At 27.9% G+C, this 16,141-nt stretch overlaps 2 protein-coding genes across 3 annotated transcripts; both read left to right on the top strand.

The window, feature by feature from the left end:
• The first annotated feature begins 1,925 nt into the window (after positions 1-1,925).
• On the top strand, positions 1,926-6,243 carry LOC114124832 (SNW domain-containing protein 1-like). Its single transcript, XM_027988259.2, has 5 exons — positions 1,926-2,224; positions 2,314-2,467; positions 3,852-4,202; positions 4,275-5,164; positions 5,895-6,243. The coding sequence occupies exons 1-5, from the start codon at positions 2,211-2,213 to the stop codon at positions 6,091-6,093; spliced, it is 1,608 nt and encodes a 535-aa protein (XP_027844060.1). The 5' UTR covers positions 1,926-2,210; the 3' UTR covers positions 6,094-6,243.
• Positions 6,244-9,319: 3,076 nt separating this feature from the next.
• On the top strand, positions 9,320-14,909 carry LOC114124833 (uncharacterized). 2 transcript variants are annotated; one of them, XM_050200417.1, is made up of 5 exons: positions 9,320-9,730; positions 10,913-11,134; positions 13,139-13,562; positions 13,653-14,149; positions 14,349-14,909. In XM_050200417.1, the coding sequence occupies exons 2-5, from the start codon at positions 11,034-11,036 to the stop codon at positions 14,611-14,613; spliced, it is 1,287 nt and encodes a 428-aa protein (XP_050056374.1). In that variant the 5' UTR covers positions 9,320-9,730; positions 10,913-11,033; the 3' UTR covers positions 14,614-14,909. The 2 variants fall into 2 exon arrangements, with proteins under 2 accessions (XP_050056374.1, XP_027844062.2); XM_027988261.2 differs by lacking the exon at positions 10,913-11,134 and having other exon boundaries at positions 9,321-9,730.
• Positions 14,910-16,141: the final 1,232 nt, after the last annotated feature.

The raw sequence follows: 16,141 nt of genomic DNA on the forward strand, positions 1-16,141 counted from the left end.
TTTGCATGGAAGTTTTTATGGAATGTCACAAAAAATATAAGTGTTAGTATTTAAAAAAATTACAACTAGTCTAACGGGATTCAGCCAATTTGGTGCTTTCAAATTTTTTGAATAAATCTTGATTTAAGGGGACATGCCAACATTTGCTCAATCAGGTAAATGTTATTTGGTCAATACAATATTTAAGGATTGTAAAAAAAATGTATAGGTACGTGTTTTTTTGTACCATTGTTTGTTAATTACTTATTTCAATAATATTTACATAATTAGAGAGGCATTGATAAGATATTTTTTAAGAACATATAGTCATTCAATTATAGTTATTCACGTGAGTCATAAATCATAATGCACATGTAAATAGACAATTTTTATTTTTTAATGCATACGCAGTACATAAAAAAAATATTTATAAAATTGAATGAAAGTTTTTGACAAAATATTTCAATATAATTATATGTCAAGAAAATATTGTCAATTTTCAAAACCTTTCTTAACAGAATTTTAATGAATACACTTACAGAAACGTGTTTTATATTATAACGTATAAAATATATATATATATATATATAGGTACAGTTTACAATATTATAATATCGTGATTTTTATGAATTTTGTGGAAATTATAAAATTAAAACCCTTGTACAAAAATATTGAGACTAAAGATTTTCTATACTTTTTAATTAAAAAGTTATCGACTCAAATATTTTTCGGCTAAAATTTTTTTTCTAAATAATCTAATTTTTTACTAAAATAAAATAGAAAATTTCTCATGCTTAATAGCCAAAATATTTTAAAAACTTTATCATAAATATAAAATGATACCTTATTTAAACTTTTGGTGAAAAATTCAAGTATCTACAGTTATTCGATCTTAAGTTAGACCAAAAAAACAATCGATTTTATCAAAAATTGGATTTACGTAAGTGTCTATTTTTTTTCCTGTTGTAGTGTTGTATTTCAGTTTAAAATCAAAGGCTTTTATCGACTTCTTGTTTTTTACATATTACACACAAAAAAACACCATATTATACTATAGTTAAGTCAATACATTGTTTGCTCCACTAATAAATCAAAAATTATGAATTATGATACAATTCAATGTTTTCGTTTTAAATAAAATGACTTACTTAAAACCATTTAAATATATTATGTTTAATAAATATTCTAAACCTGTATATTAACTTACTAATAGATAGATCGTAGACGATGTGATCATAGACGTGGGCAGAAATTTTGCACATGGTGTGCACAATTAATTTAGTAACGGTTACTTGACCTATTACAATTAATAAGATAAATATTATCTCAATAATAAATATAAATTTTTTAGACGTTGTTTGATTGATAATGAAAATAAAGAGTATTATAATATTATGTAAATTTAATATTATTATTCACTATTATATAAATTAAAAACAATTATTAATTTACATATTATTACATAATTTATAGGTAGGTACTTATTAACCTACTCTCAATAATCAATTTTAAATAATAAAACAATTTTTAATCAAAAATTTTAAATAGGCACAAATTTTACCAGGATGTGCAGCTACACGCCTGCACATTTAGTGAGCACGTCTATGCAATATGGGTGTGACTAGAGAGCCTAGATACTTATTATCTAGGCTCTCTAGATGTGTAAAAACTAAAAAGCCTAAAAATAAATCTTGTGATAAGACAAATTAAATCGAAACTTAGAAATAAAATTTTTTATAAATTATCATAGCACTGTCTATAGATTTTAGGGTATTGGTTATTGATTGAACATTTTTAACAGTATTGAGTGAAGATTGAGTTTATCTATGATCACAGAACTATGAGTGAATATAATTTTTATGAGGGGTAGACAATAGGCAACTTGTCGTACAAAATATGTCGAATCGTCAATGGTCGATATAAGGATTTCCTTATCAATGAATGGCCTCTTACGTTTCTTTATTATCTATGAAAAATTGGAAAATTTGCCATGTCCTGTTTGATATTAAACAACAGGAAAATAGAATAGATATGACTATTGAGTATTGACTAAGTATATTAAACTTATAACTTTGTGCCTGTCGCATGTGTCAATGCGTAAAAATCTCAACTCTGTAACAATCTACTGTCTAGCCTATAAATTATAATAGTGCTGGGTAGTGTATGTTTCGTGAATTCACGTTGAACTTGTTAATAGTCACTTCTGTTCTTACTATATATTAGACTACATAATGTCTCTATTTAGGTAAGTAAAAATTTGGTTTATTGCTCAAAAATTAAAAACCAATTTATCATTTTATATATACTTATGTGCATTTATTTATAATTCCTCAGTGTATTACCAGCACCCACTCAATTCCTACAAGATTTAGAAGAAGATGAGGAATCAAATGAAACTCTTACTGAAAAAACTAATACTTTTGAAGTGTACGCTGTAAAAATCCCACCATATGGAAACAGAAATGGATGGGTACCGAGGACTGTTGAAGTAAATCTTAAATATTGTTATGTAATTTTGTATAATATCATTGGTTATAATTTTTTAAATTATAGTAATATTTGTAATTAATGCTCAAGTAACTATTTACAGATAGTTATTAAAATATTGTTTCAAAGCTGTCAAATTTCTATATACTTTAAGTGCAATTAGATTTTTGGTACCTTATAAAATATATGACATATTATATTATTTATAGGTAATACATTGTATTACCTATATTTATACTGTACCAGTGTGTAATAAAGGGGTAATTACTGATTCGATTAGTTGTTTGTACCCTTGAATTAGACAACTTTATAAACCTTAATAGTTAATATAATTTTAAACTGAAATGTTTCATTTGAATAAATTAAATATATTTTATAATTTTATAATAGTTAATTGTTTATTTGACTGATAACAAGAGTACACAATATACTTTTAACTTAAAAAACTATTGTTTATAATATCAGCTAAATACAACTAAACTAATAACAACAAATTTTCTTCAAATTAATATGTTTCACTTTTTTGATTATATTGTACAAATCAAATAAAATACATGTATTGTACAAAACAAAATATATTATTTCCAAAATGCATTAATAAATGTGCATTTATTATTGCTAATAATTAAAACAATTTATTCAAGTACAAATTTTAATTTTGCTCACAATGGTTGATATTTTTTGCTAATCTTTGTTGATCATTCAAGAATTTTATTTTTATTTGTACAAAAATTAGCAACAAAGTCACATAGGTATATATTTATATTTGTATTAATATTTTCTTAACTTTTCTATTTTCCCTCGTTAACTTAAAGACAATTTAGGAAATTATTATTTTACTACCAGTTATTGTATGAATACATTATAGAACATTATAAAATTGATTAAATTTGTTTATTATCCTGTAAAAAGTATGTGCAGATTAAATTTTTCTTAAAACTTTGTGTTTTCAAAGTTCATCAACCACTGACTGTTAAGAGAATGTTGTATCTGCTTGTGTTGTTTCCGTCTTACTAATGTATACTGAACCGAAATTATAGTTCAGCAGTTCTAATTTATGTGTTAAGCTTAAATATTAGATTGAAATTGCCTTAAAAAACCTATTTAAAATATTCTATTATCAAGCTTATTCATTTAAAAATTATAGTATAATAAACCAGCAAGAGAACACAGATAATGTTCTTACTTCTAAGTTTTTCAATAAGTTGAAATAAGTTTTTTTCATTTAAACTAAAAAAATAAAATTAGAACTGTTAAATGATATAAATAACATATACAAGTATGACATTCTAATTTTTTTTATCAATTTCTTTTAATTAAGATGCTTTTTTTAAATTAAATTAATATATAGTACATTTTTGTTAAAATAACTATTTTTTTTCTAGGATTTTGGTGATGGTGGTGCTTTTCCGGAAATCCAAGTTGCGCAATATCCCTTGAATATGGGAAAAGAAAATAAAGAATCTGTTTCAAATGCTCTTGCATTACAATTAACTTCTGATGGAAAAGTTAAATATGATGTGATTGCTCGCCAAGGTCAAAGAAAAGACAAAGTGATTTATTCAAAACTATCTGATATGCTTCCATCTGAGGTAATCAATGAAGATGATCCTTCTTTGCAAAAGCCTGATTTAGAAGAAGTTGCAGATATCACTGAAAAAACAAGAGCAGCTCTCGAAAAGTTGACTAATTCTAAAGTTTCGGCTGCATTACCAGTACGAGCGGCAGATAAACCCGTAAGAAATAATTTACTTAAATTTTTATGAATATACTTTTTTTCAGATATTTTACATAATGTTTATTATTAGGCTCCTGTACAATGGTTCCGTTATACCCCTACTGAACAAGGACAAGAATACAATTCCGGATCAAAACAACGTGTAGTAAGATTAGTAGAGGCTCAGAAAGATCCAATGGAACCCCCAAAATTCAAAATTAATAAAAAAATACCTCGAGGTCCTCCATCACCGCCTGCGCCTTTAATGCATTCCCCTACTAGAAAGACATCTGTTAAAGAACAGAAAGAATGGAAAATTCCTCCATGTATATCCAATTGGAAAAATGCTAAAGGTTATACAATTCCATTAGATAAGAGATTAGCTGCTGATGGTCGAGGTTTACAACAAAATCATATAAATGAAAAATTTGCTAAGCTAGCTGAGGCTTTATACATAGCAGATCGTAAAGCCAGAGAAGCTGTTGAAATGAGAGCTCAGTTAGAAAAGAAAATGGCACAAAAAGAAAAGGAAAAGAAAGAAGAACATCTTAGAGCAATGGCTCAAAAAGCCAGAGATGAAAGAGCAGGTATTCGACTACCTGGTTCTGCTAAAAATGATGAATCTCGTGAGCGTGATCAACTACGTTTGGAACGTCAAAAAGAAAGAGCTCGTGATCGTAACCTTGCTAGAAATGCTGACAGCCGTAAAAACAAAGTATTGCGAGATCGAGACATTAGCGAACAAATTGCTCTTGGACTTCCAGCAATTACTAGAAAAACAGGAGATACTCAGTACGATCAACGTTTGCTTAATACAACAGCAGGTATGGATACCGGATTTGGTGATGATGAAGAATATAATGTGTATGATAAACCTTGGCGTGGGAACAGCTCTTTGGCTCAACATATTTATCGTCCATCTGCTAATATTGATAAAGAAGTGTATGGTGATGATTTAGAAAAAATTGCTAAGACAAATCGGTAAGTGTGATTTAATAAGGTTGGAATACTTTATTTAAATTATGATTAAATATTAAATAAAACTTTAATTTAAAACTACAAAGCTGCTAAGACAGTTTTGTGCATTTTATGAATCGTGAATTTTCTAACATCAAATGATTTTTGTTTGTTAGAAAAATTCAAAAATTTGAATTTGAATTATTTTGAAAGATTTTTTGAGAGGTATTCTTAAAGTTGTTTACCTATGCTATGAAAAAAAAATGCAATTAAATGTTTTAATTCTCTTACAGCAAAATTTAAACTATTTTTATGTATAATCAATGCTATTCCTCGTGATTTTCTATGATAAGTGTCTTCAAACTCTCTATGAAGTAATTTCTACACAACCAATTTGTTATATTGTTTCATTTCTTAACTTTTTTCTTCCTTGAAAAGTTTTTATTTCTGAATAAGTGAAAAAATTTCTTTACACAATTTGCTTGTTTTTGACATTAAAAACTGTCTGGAGGAAAATCATTCAGAAGAAAAATTGAAGTACATTTAATTAAGAGAGTTTGGAGAAACTTGTACCATGCTCCTAAATATATAGAGAAAAATGACAATTACCTACATGGGAATTTTTTTTTGATTCTTCCCAATTTTATTTAAAATCCGACTTTTACAATCAATTAAATTTATACAAGTATTAAGATATTATTTAACTTTTAATGTCTGTCTTTCCTAAAATTATAATTATTGTTTTTGTATTTAGGTTTGTGCCGAACAAAGAATTTAGTGGAACAGATCGTGATCCTAAAGCTGGTGGTAGGTCTGGTCCAGTTCAATTTGAAAAACATCAACAAGAAGAGGATCCATTTGGTTTGGATCAGTTCTTAACACAAGCCAAGCATGCATCTAAAAGATCTCAACCACAACAACAAGATCGAGATAAACGCCGTAGAAAAGATTAATTTCTTCTTTTCCTATTTGATTGAAAATTTTTTTTGTCCATTATAGGAATGCAATTTCTATCTTTAAAACTAGCTTTTACCCAAAAATTCAATAAATTAACATTGAATTAATTTTTCTGTATTCAATTAATTAAAAATATTTTATCTCCATATCATTTTTGATTTGTTTAGTATAAAAATTAATATTTTTCAAGTCTATTTTCCATAGATAATAATGAAGAGGTCTAGTTACAAATGTGCAATCTTCAATTGTCATGAAAAATCATATGTAATTTTCAATGTTGAATTTAAATAACTCACTATTGTCGAGCAAAATAGTTGAACTACAGTGGATTTTTAAGTTTGAAAATTACATCTAGTTTCAAAATGTACAATCTCCTATAATTAAGTTAAATTAAACTTAACTATAAAGATTGAACACTTTAAAACTATAGCCCTAATGTGTACAATCATATTTTTGATTACATTGTGTGTATATTGTTTCACGTAAATAATAATACTTCACTAGACTATAACTAACCGTTCTAGGTACCCTGTATCCTTTACTCCTTAGTATACTTTTTTGTCATTAAATAATTAAAATCATTACAGCAAAGCCAGGAACAAAGAACTAATAAAAATAAAAGATTAATTAGCTATGTATAACTCTCAGATCGTAATAGCCAAATTTTATATCACTATTGCTTAACTTTTCATATGAGAAAGTTAGCTTTTAACTCAACACGTTCACTGCCGATGTCAACACGTAATTAACACCAAGACTATACATTTGTATTTTCTTGTTGTGGGGTCAGCTTTTATCGGATGTTATTTAGTTTTCTTATTTATTATTAACATGAATCCTGTGATTTGGGCGTGCAACTCCGAGGTCAACGTGTAATAAATAATAATTGACAGTATTAGGCAACTAGGCGAGACTGGTTTTAAGATACAGCAACAGCGTGAAAGCAGCATTAAACTAGAAATAAAATACAACATTTTTGAGGTACGAAATAATCAAAACTTTATTATCTCATTACTTAATTCTATTTTCAAGGAATTTATATTTAATTTTACATTTTAAAAGAATATTATATTATATTGACAGATATTGGTTGTTCTACATAACTATGACCATAAATGTTTATGTCATCCTGTTTAGACATATTTGTCGGCAATGTCTTTCCATTGTTTCTGCAAAGATATAATGAAAATAAACACATTAAAAAATACATTTTTAAATTCAATATTATTCTATAAAGTTATTGTTTTAAATAGGTTTTTATAAATTAAACATTAATTACCTATAAATAATTCACGAGAAAACCTAATTATCTTAATATTTTGTCATTTTTTTTTATAATAGGGATGAGTAATTAATTTTAATTTTCACCAACTCAAATACTTTTAAAATAAAATAGTAGTACTTAAAACAATCAGCTAAAATTCAACAAAAAAATTTTTTAATTAATATGCAGTCATATTTTCATTCCTCTAGAATAATATTTTGGACCAATAAGATCCAATAGGATTATTTTAATATAGTAAGTGTTATTCTTAGACTTATCCACATCAAAAATCCATTTTAATTTTCGTATTTCATCTCGTTAATTGTTCAGACCATTAGTATAACAATTATACATATAAATATGTTGCATGACAATTATGTATAAAATATAAACCACAAACAGTCACTTTGTATATACTAGCTGTGAGTACTTATAATTATTTGTAAGAATTTAGTACTACTAGTATTACTTAATAATAACTGAAACTGAGTCTTTAGTTATTTGAATGCATTTAACTTCCAAACATTTAACCCTGGCTATGGTAATTATATCTATAGGGTCCTAAGACTCTCCCTAGATATCTTATATTTAACTGGTTGTTCCCCGACCACGTTACACTAGGATTAACCCTTATTAGTTATTTCATTACATAATCCTAACCTCCACATAAGTAATCAAGATATCGATAACTACTAAGACTTCATTTTTAATTTATTAAAAAGTATAAAATTATTTTTCTAAATAACTATAAATAAATAAAAAATGAATTATTAATTTATACTTACACCACGGTTTATTCTATCATATAAACTTTCAATACCAATATCCAACGTTCTTTCAAAGAACAGAGATCCAACTGCTACTACAACAAAGAAGCGAGATGGCCTCCTCAAAATTGTCTGATAGAATACTTTTGTGATTGACATGGTAATTGTCTAAAAAACAATCAATATTACAAAAATTACAAAAACTACTTCTAACGTTGGATCAATTTAATATCTTATTATATAATGAAGGTAAGTGTTTTTAAACATTTGATTAATAGTTTTAACATTAAGTTTGTGGTTTTAATAAAAATGTAACACTGGATTTACCTACTTTAGTTTCAAATCTATTAAAAATATTAAAAAAAATACAAAGTTTTAGAAATGTAGATTTTAACTAAAATATAGACAATACAATTTACTGAGGATTTTTTTGATTTATAGAACATGTAATACAAAATAATAAAAAAATAGCTCAGTATCACGTCATAACAACCACAAAAGGACTAAGATAACTTAAAATACAAACAATCGGTAGAAAAAAAATACATTCCAAATTGCACTATAAAGTTTAGTTAATGTGTGTTATTTAAAAAAGTGAAGAAACGCTTAATGTTGGTGTCCCCCAATTGATGTCTAATATACATAACGATAACAATTATCGATGATCTGGACGTAGCGATCAATCAATAATCATCAAAGAAATGTAGAGTTTAAGACGACGTCGTTTCGGTATCCTCACCCTTCTGTGGGGAGTCAAATAACGATACCGTGGAAGTATCGTTGGCTTTAGAGCGAAGATGTTGGAAAACGATTAGTCAAATTTTGGACATTTGTTCGAATGACAAAAAATTGACTATACTTACGATTAACGACTGCGCTTACCTGATTTTAACTGATCGGATCCTGAAAATAGGATTTTCTGCCGTCGAGCGTGCGAATAAAACAGTCGAACCCGTTACCTATTGAAATTTTATACGATAGAATGATAGAATGTAGATGACGGTATCGGACTTCGCTGTTGGAGCAACCGCAGCTGAAGGACGTCATGATAATAGTTATCAGCTGTGAGAGAAAAAAATCCAAGGACCTACGAATATTTAGTATACTGCTGTTTAATAATAATTATGTGATTACAAGGAATGGGTACAGTTTGGCCCAGTGATAAGGAATTAAAGGTTCATGACGTCATGATTATTCCTCAATCTCTGTGGTACAATTTATTTTATCATACAGTAAAACTCAAATAGTAAACGCAATAAGCTTTTTATTACAACTTTGGCGTACTATTTTGAAAGCAAAATTCTTATTCTATGTTTGAAAGTGTTTTGTGTAAACAACCCTACCACACATTTAATATTTTTGCGATTCACTATTTTCTTCGTAAACCATTGTATATATAAAATTGTTCCACTGACCAAATTCTGATATTTTTTATGAATTTTTATCTATAAACTCACTTTTTTAATTTTTATTATTACGTTTTTCCAAAAATCTAACTCCAAAACTAAATTCTTTAACGCTGGCTCCATCAACTTAAAATCTTCATGGATCGACGCAATTGCGTCCCTAGATTATTTTCCAATTAACTTAACTATTTAAACGGTAAGTAGTGTTTTAAATGTAAATTTTTCAAAAAAAAAAAAAAAAATTGGCGGTAAAATTTTATTTTAGCAATTTCTCAATGTTAAAATTGAAATTTAACATTTTCGAGAACAGAAATTTGATCATGAAGTGTCACTACGTGATATGTGGCCTGAAAATTAGACCATATGATATTCCCTGAAGTACGAGTGGAATATAATTTAGTTTTGACTGATGAGTTATTTAGTATTAAAATGATAGGTGAGTGGTCTGAGAAAAAGTTAGCTGGGTTTTTAATGGTTAACGGATATGTGATTTGGCAGAGTAGAAATAAAGAAGTCTGTTGTGATGCGATGGCCAATAAGTTGGGTATTGTGGTGAAAGAATTTTTAGGGTTTTATTAGCAATTAGATAGTTCAGTGCTCGACCCCTAGTGTTAGTTATTTTAAAACCCCATGATGGATGTTTAGAATTAAAGTCGTCGCCGGCAATTTAGGTATTGCCTAAAGACGATAAGTATTTGTTGAAATCTGCTGTATTTATTTTCGAACGAGGTGGGCAGTAGATAAATGAGATGGTAGATGAAATGTTATTTAGAAGTAATCTTATGTTTGTGGCTTGAAAGCTATCAGTTTGATATGGAGGAAGGGCAGTGTGTTTTATGCTGTTTTTAATTAATATTGCAGAGCCTGCATGTGCAGTCCCATCAGGATGATTGCAATTATATAATGTATACCCAGGAATATTATATTGGGAATTTGTGGTTAAATGGGCTTCGCTTATAAGGAGTATGTGAATAGGATACTTGCTTAGGAGTGCTTGAAGTTCTAGTCTTTAATGTTTATGTCCATTAGCATTCCAATTTAGGATTGATATTGAATGATGAATGTTATTTAGTCTATTTATCATTAGATTTTATGAGTTTATTTATGATGGTGGTTAAAAGCGATATTAAGGGATTTATTCAGGATTTGAATTCATCGAGGAAGGAAGAGAGTTTATTTGAGATTGAATCCGAGTCGGTAGGAGGGCTAGAGGAGTGATAGTTTGAGTTTGTTGCCTGGGCATAAGACTTTGTATGAGGGGAGTATTTAGATTTGTGTTTGAAGTAGTGTCCCGTTTAACATCAATAGGAGGGTGGGGGTACATTTTTAAGGTTATCATAATTTTTTTTTTATTTAAGCGATAATTGAAATCCTTTAGGTCAACCTCGATAATTGGCTGGATAACTTCCTTCACAAAGAGCACATTTTGCTGGGAGGTTCACGGCTTCTCGACAGACTGTAGATAGATGACTATCTCCACAACGGACACATTTTGAAGGATGGTTTCAGTATGCCTTAGTGTGGCCAAATCCTCGACAGCGAAGGAATTGTATCGTTTATTTATTAGCATGAGGTTCTTCGATTTCGATTTTTATGTACCGTAAGAATTTGATTACAAATATATCTTTTTATTGAGAGCAGGCTCCAAATCTATGAAAAACATAGGGAGAGGCAGTTTTGTGTTACGTTGTAGAACGTTTTGTTATATTTCTGGGAGTATGTCCAAGAGAAAGTAGCTCGTTTTTTATGTCTTCTATTGGGGTGGTGTAATGTAGATTTCTGAGTACTACACGGTAGGCTCTATCTTCTTTTAACTGGTAGGTATGGAGTTCTACTTTTTAATGTTGCAAACATTTTATGACTGAGCGGTACGAATTTGAAGATTGGGTGGAAAGTTTGAAATAAACTTGATTTATACAATAATTTTTTGAAGTTGAAAATAAATAAATTTGGGAAACACGTGGGGAGTTTTTGTTTTTCAATGTTGGTACACCTGCTTTTGAGTTCGGCTTTTGAACTGTAGTTCGGCCCCGATTTATGCGATAATTCTATGAAAATTGTTTTGCCCGTTATCTCGAAGCCGAACTGTACTAGCCCCACTACTCGAATAGTTATCTGTTATTTTTATTGTCATTTTTTCCCGCGAATTTCGGCAGATTTATTAAATATTATTTATTTTTATAATAAGTTATATTATATTAAACTTATATTTACCCAGTCTATTGTGCTATTTGTGCTTTACCGTGCTACACTGCACTGCTGCGACGGTTGAGTAATGTACTAAATACTAATGTCCAATCCAATTTTTACGATAAAAAATAACCGTCCTACTAATATACGGTTTTCAATTTTTTAAATCGCTGAATCGTTTTCCCGTTCATCCTTTCTCACTTTCTTAGCTGTACAGAAAGGTCAGAAAGTCCGTATTTGGTTATTAAACCTCATGCGCATGGTGAATTGAAGAATAATTCACAAGATCAAGTAAGCAAAACAAATGCATTTTTGCATTTTAATAATCGTTTTAAAATCAGAATTCGTGATGATATTATCTTAAATTTTTTTCAAAACCACATGAATCTCAATATGATATTGTAACGTATAAAAAATATTTTTCTTATTAGACGTAAGGTATTGAAAAGATTTAGTGTATGTGACGTGTTTAAATAGTTTTCCATTTCGACCATACATGTTGCCGCTTCTTAATTGTAAAATTAATTTCATTGTTTATATAATAATACATTATATCCATTCTGCATTCATGCTCTTTTAACTTGATTGTGTAAAGATCAATTGTGATAGTATTAATCATCACATATTCATAGGCATCCATGCAATAATTTAGTACAACTGGACTCCATAGTTTTGTAACTGTCAAAAAGTCTTGGAAAGCACTTCATATCAATAATTTCTGTTCTGTGTTTTGAAAGTAATTAAATATGCTTAAATATCAATTATATAAAAACTAGAGGGAACATTAATTGTAATTAAATACATTTAATTATCCCAATAATTTGTATTTGAATTTTAACTATAAGTTGGAGGACGGAGTGGCCTAGCGTATTATTGGTTCTAACGCACACTCTCCCAATCACACGCGGCTTTTCTTTGTTGGCGAGTAACTAGTTTAGAGAAAGAGTGACCGCCATCCCCCAATCAGACGTGACAGAATCAGGTCTAGGTATATACCCGACAAAAAATTCATACTTAAGTATTTTCATTTTCCAGTGTAAAGTTGCTGGATCTAAATCTCTAGGTTAGTCTATTCATTTGAGCTACTCTTTGTTATACATTATTTCCAGTTGTGAATAAGACCACTCTTACTTGGTAATATTTAATGTTTAGATACTTTTACTAAGTATTAAATAGTATACAGAAAACAATTCTAAGTCAGTAAATTGTTGTTTTGTTATATTTTTGTAAATGCCTGTGAAGTACTAAGTGTAAAATATGTAATTACAACAATTAATAAATATTAATCTTTGACCAATATCCCATATTTACTTTATGTTGAATTTCTGAACAAAATATTTAAAAAGTGTGGGTAGAAGACATTTAAATAAAACCATTCCACTTCTCTCAATCTAATATATTTTTTATATTTCAGGATGCCAAAAATCAAGAAAAGTGTAAATGATGAAAATAAATGTCCGAATAAAATGGCTGGAAATAAAAAATATAAATCAGGATTTAAATTTGATATGAAAAGAATTCTAAAAGAAAGACAAGCTGAGGATGAATTTTTGAAAAAACATGCTGATCTTGATAAAGAGATGAAAGTTGTAGATGACTTGTTCCAAGAAGAAGTAAATAATACTATTAAACAAGATGATTCCTTTTCTCTTGTATTGCCAAAAGTTGGTTTTGTTATATTTGACCGTTCTAAGTGTAATATAAATTTTGAAGACAAGTTTAGTACAACAGGATTATATTCACAACAGCTACTTCTAATGTCAATTGAGAAAAATGAATTTGAAGCCAATATTATTTTTAATAATCTAATAAACTCAAATTGGTCACCAGTATTTGAAGTATGTTAAACATTTATTTTACTTACTATACATATTACTGAATTTCTAATCAATATCTATAACATTTTTTTTTATTAAAATGGTTTTTAGGATGTTCAACTTATTTTATCAAACTGGGGAGCTGATTTGGATTCATTGACTAATAGTAAACTATTAAAGTGTCAAATAAAAGATAGTGAGAAAATTAAAAGGCACAACTTTGAACTAGCAATGAATTTCTTGACTTATAATATACTAAAAAATAATAAGAAATTAAGTGATGATGAATTACTAACATTGGCCCAGTATATTGTTAAAATATCCTTTGATCACCATTTTGGACAAATGATAAATGTTATAAAAAAATTATTTAGTGCTTGTATTGAAACTGCAATACAAGAAAATGATGATACTTCTATTATAATATTTGCTCAAGAATTGTATTCACAGTATGACAGCAAACTATTAAAGATGATAGTTGATTTATTTCTACCTTTAGAAGGAAACACAATGAAAAAAATATACACTTATTTAACATTCAAACTGTACAAGTCACTTTTAGAAAAAACCAACAACATAAGCCCATTTCCATCTAGTATTAAAGAATGGTAAGAGTTATTCATGATAATTTTAATTTGAGTTTTGTTAGAAGGTTCTATAAATTAAATATGCAGTTCTATGTTTTTTAGCTAGAAAAATGTAAAATGTAACTCCTAATTAAATTTAACTGTTTTACATCCATAGCTCTATTTATTAAATCATAGTACATTATTGAATAATAATTGAAATGCTTACATTTTTTTTCAGGTTTGTTCAAGATTATGTGAATAAAGATTTTTTCAATAATAAACCAAAAAGATTATTATACCGCCTTATTCGACTATTGGAACACGTCGTGATTGTTTTTGATTTATATACGGATGAAAAAAAACTTAATGAAATGTATGACTTTTTACATTGTGTTGTTAAACCAACTGGATTATCAGATTCTTTAAAACTTGTTAATATATTGGATCAATGGAGGTTGCGATTATTCCGTTTGCATGTGAATCGTCAAAATGTTTTATTCTAAAAATTTCTAAGAATGTTACTATTCATAGATTATACTATAATTATTATTTGCATTTATTTCTGTTATCAGTTATTAATTTTATATCGAGGAAGATATTTATTTTATTTATTTGAGTAATTGAACGTTGTTCCAAAGTTAACTGTAAATTGTAATAATGTAAAAGTAGATCTATGACTGCTTACATGTATTATAATACCAACTAAATGATTTATACTTATATTTATAATTGTAAATTATTTAGAATCTTAATTCTTAGTCATTATAACGTATTACATATTAAAATTATATTAATGTAATTGTTTAAATTTATTTCCATCTTACAACATTGTACAAAATAACAAAACTTCTTTTATTTGACCAAAAGATCGTAGCAGCTTTCCAGTGCAAGCTAATGAAAAACAAATGAACATATTAATATGTTTTTCATAACAAAAGTAATACAACACATATTATACTTTTAATTTCATAAAATGAGTGATGACAAACAAAAATGATTCTCTTACGATTACCGATAGTCTGGAAAATATTGGTAAACTTGCTGTATATATATATATACATTATTAAAAAATGAAATTAATATTTTATACTGATCATATATTCTACTTGTTAAGAATTTAAAATTACTGTACATGTGATGTACGCATATTTGACCAATTGAAAGTGTTTCAAATCTCAAACAATCCAGTTTTACTCTAAAGACACGTGAGGCACGAGCTCAAAGCTCCTGACCGACTAAGGCTCCTAAAAGTACTATTTACATCTTATAACATATTGGCTTAACCTATCTCCACTAACCGATGAGACCTACTAAACAAGTTGTTGTGTAGAAGTATACGGGTGAAGAGAAATATAACATTAAATAGGAGACTGATGCGAATAATATTGATATTTATGAGTTTCAATTATTGATTCTATGTATTTAAATGGTATTTAGTCAATATATTTAATAATACAACAATAATAAATTGTAATGCACTACGTTATACTATGAAAAAATACTATAGACTTGTCTATGGTCATTGGTCATAGTCTCGTCACTATGTCCTATGCTATGGTACCAGTTTGGTTACTAAAATATATTTTATATTATTCGTTGATGATTTTGATACTAATTACTACTTACTAAATATTATATTACATATTATGGAGAGTTGAATAATGTATTTGTCACTATTAGTCGGCACAGACATTCCTTATACGTTCAGAATTCTATAGTCTAAAATACAATAAGAGTACTTTTTATTATTGTGTCAGTGCAATAATAATTATTATTATTATACGAATGTTTATTGTTAAACTGTTAAATATTGGTATTCCTTGCTTATGTAGAGCGACCATCATAAAAGGATGTTGGTAGGTACCTATTACATTGTTACGTTATAAACACATCATTAATGATCATATATGATTGTATTTTTCATATTGTTCAGTGAATAAAAAATATCCTTATGCGTTTATACTATTGTAACTTATAATCATGACAAAAAAAAAAAAAAAAATTGCTATGGTTATAATTATTATCATCATT

Source organism: Aphis gossypii, chromosome 2, assembly GCF_020184175.1.
Source record: "Aphis gossypii isolate Hap1 chromosome 2, ASM2018417v2, whole genome shotgun sequence".
In the NCBI taxonomy this organism is placed as follows: Eukaryota; Metazoa; Arthropoda; class Insecta; order Hemiptera; family Aphididae; genus Aphis; species Aphis gossypii.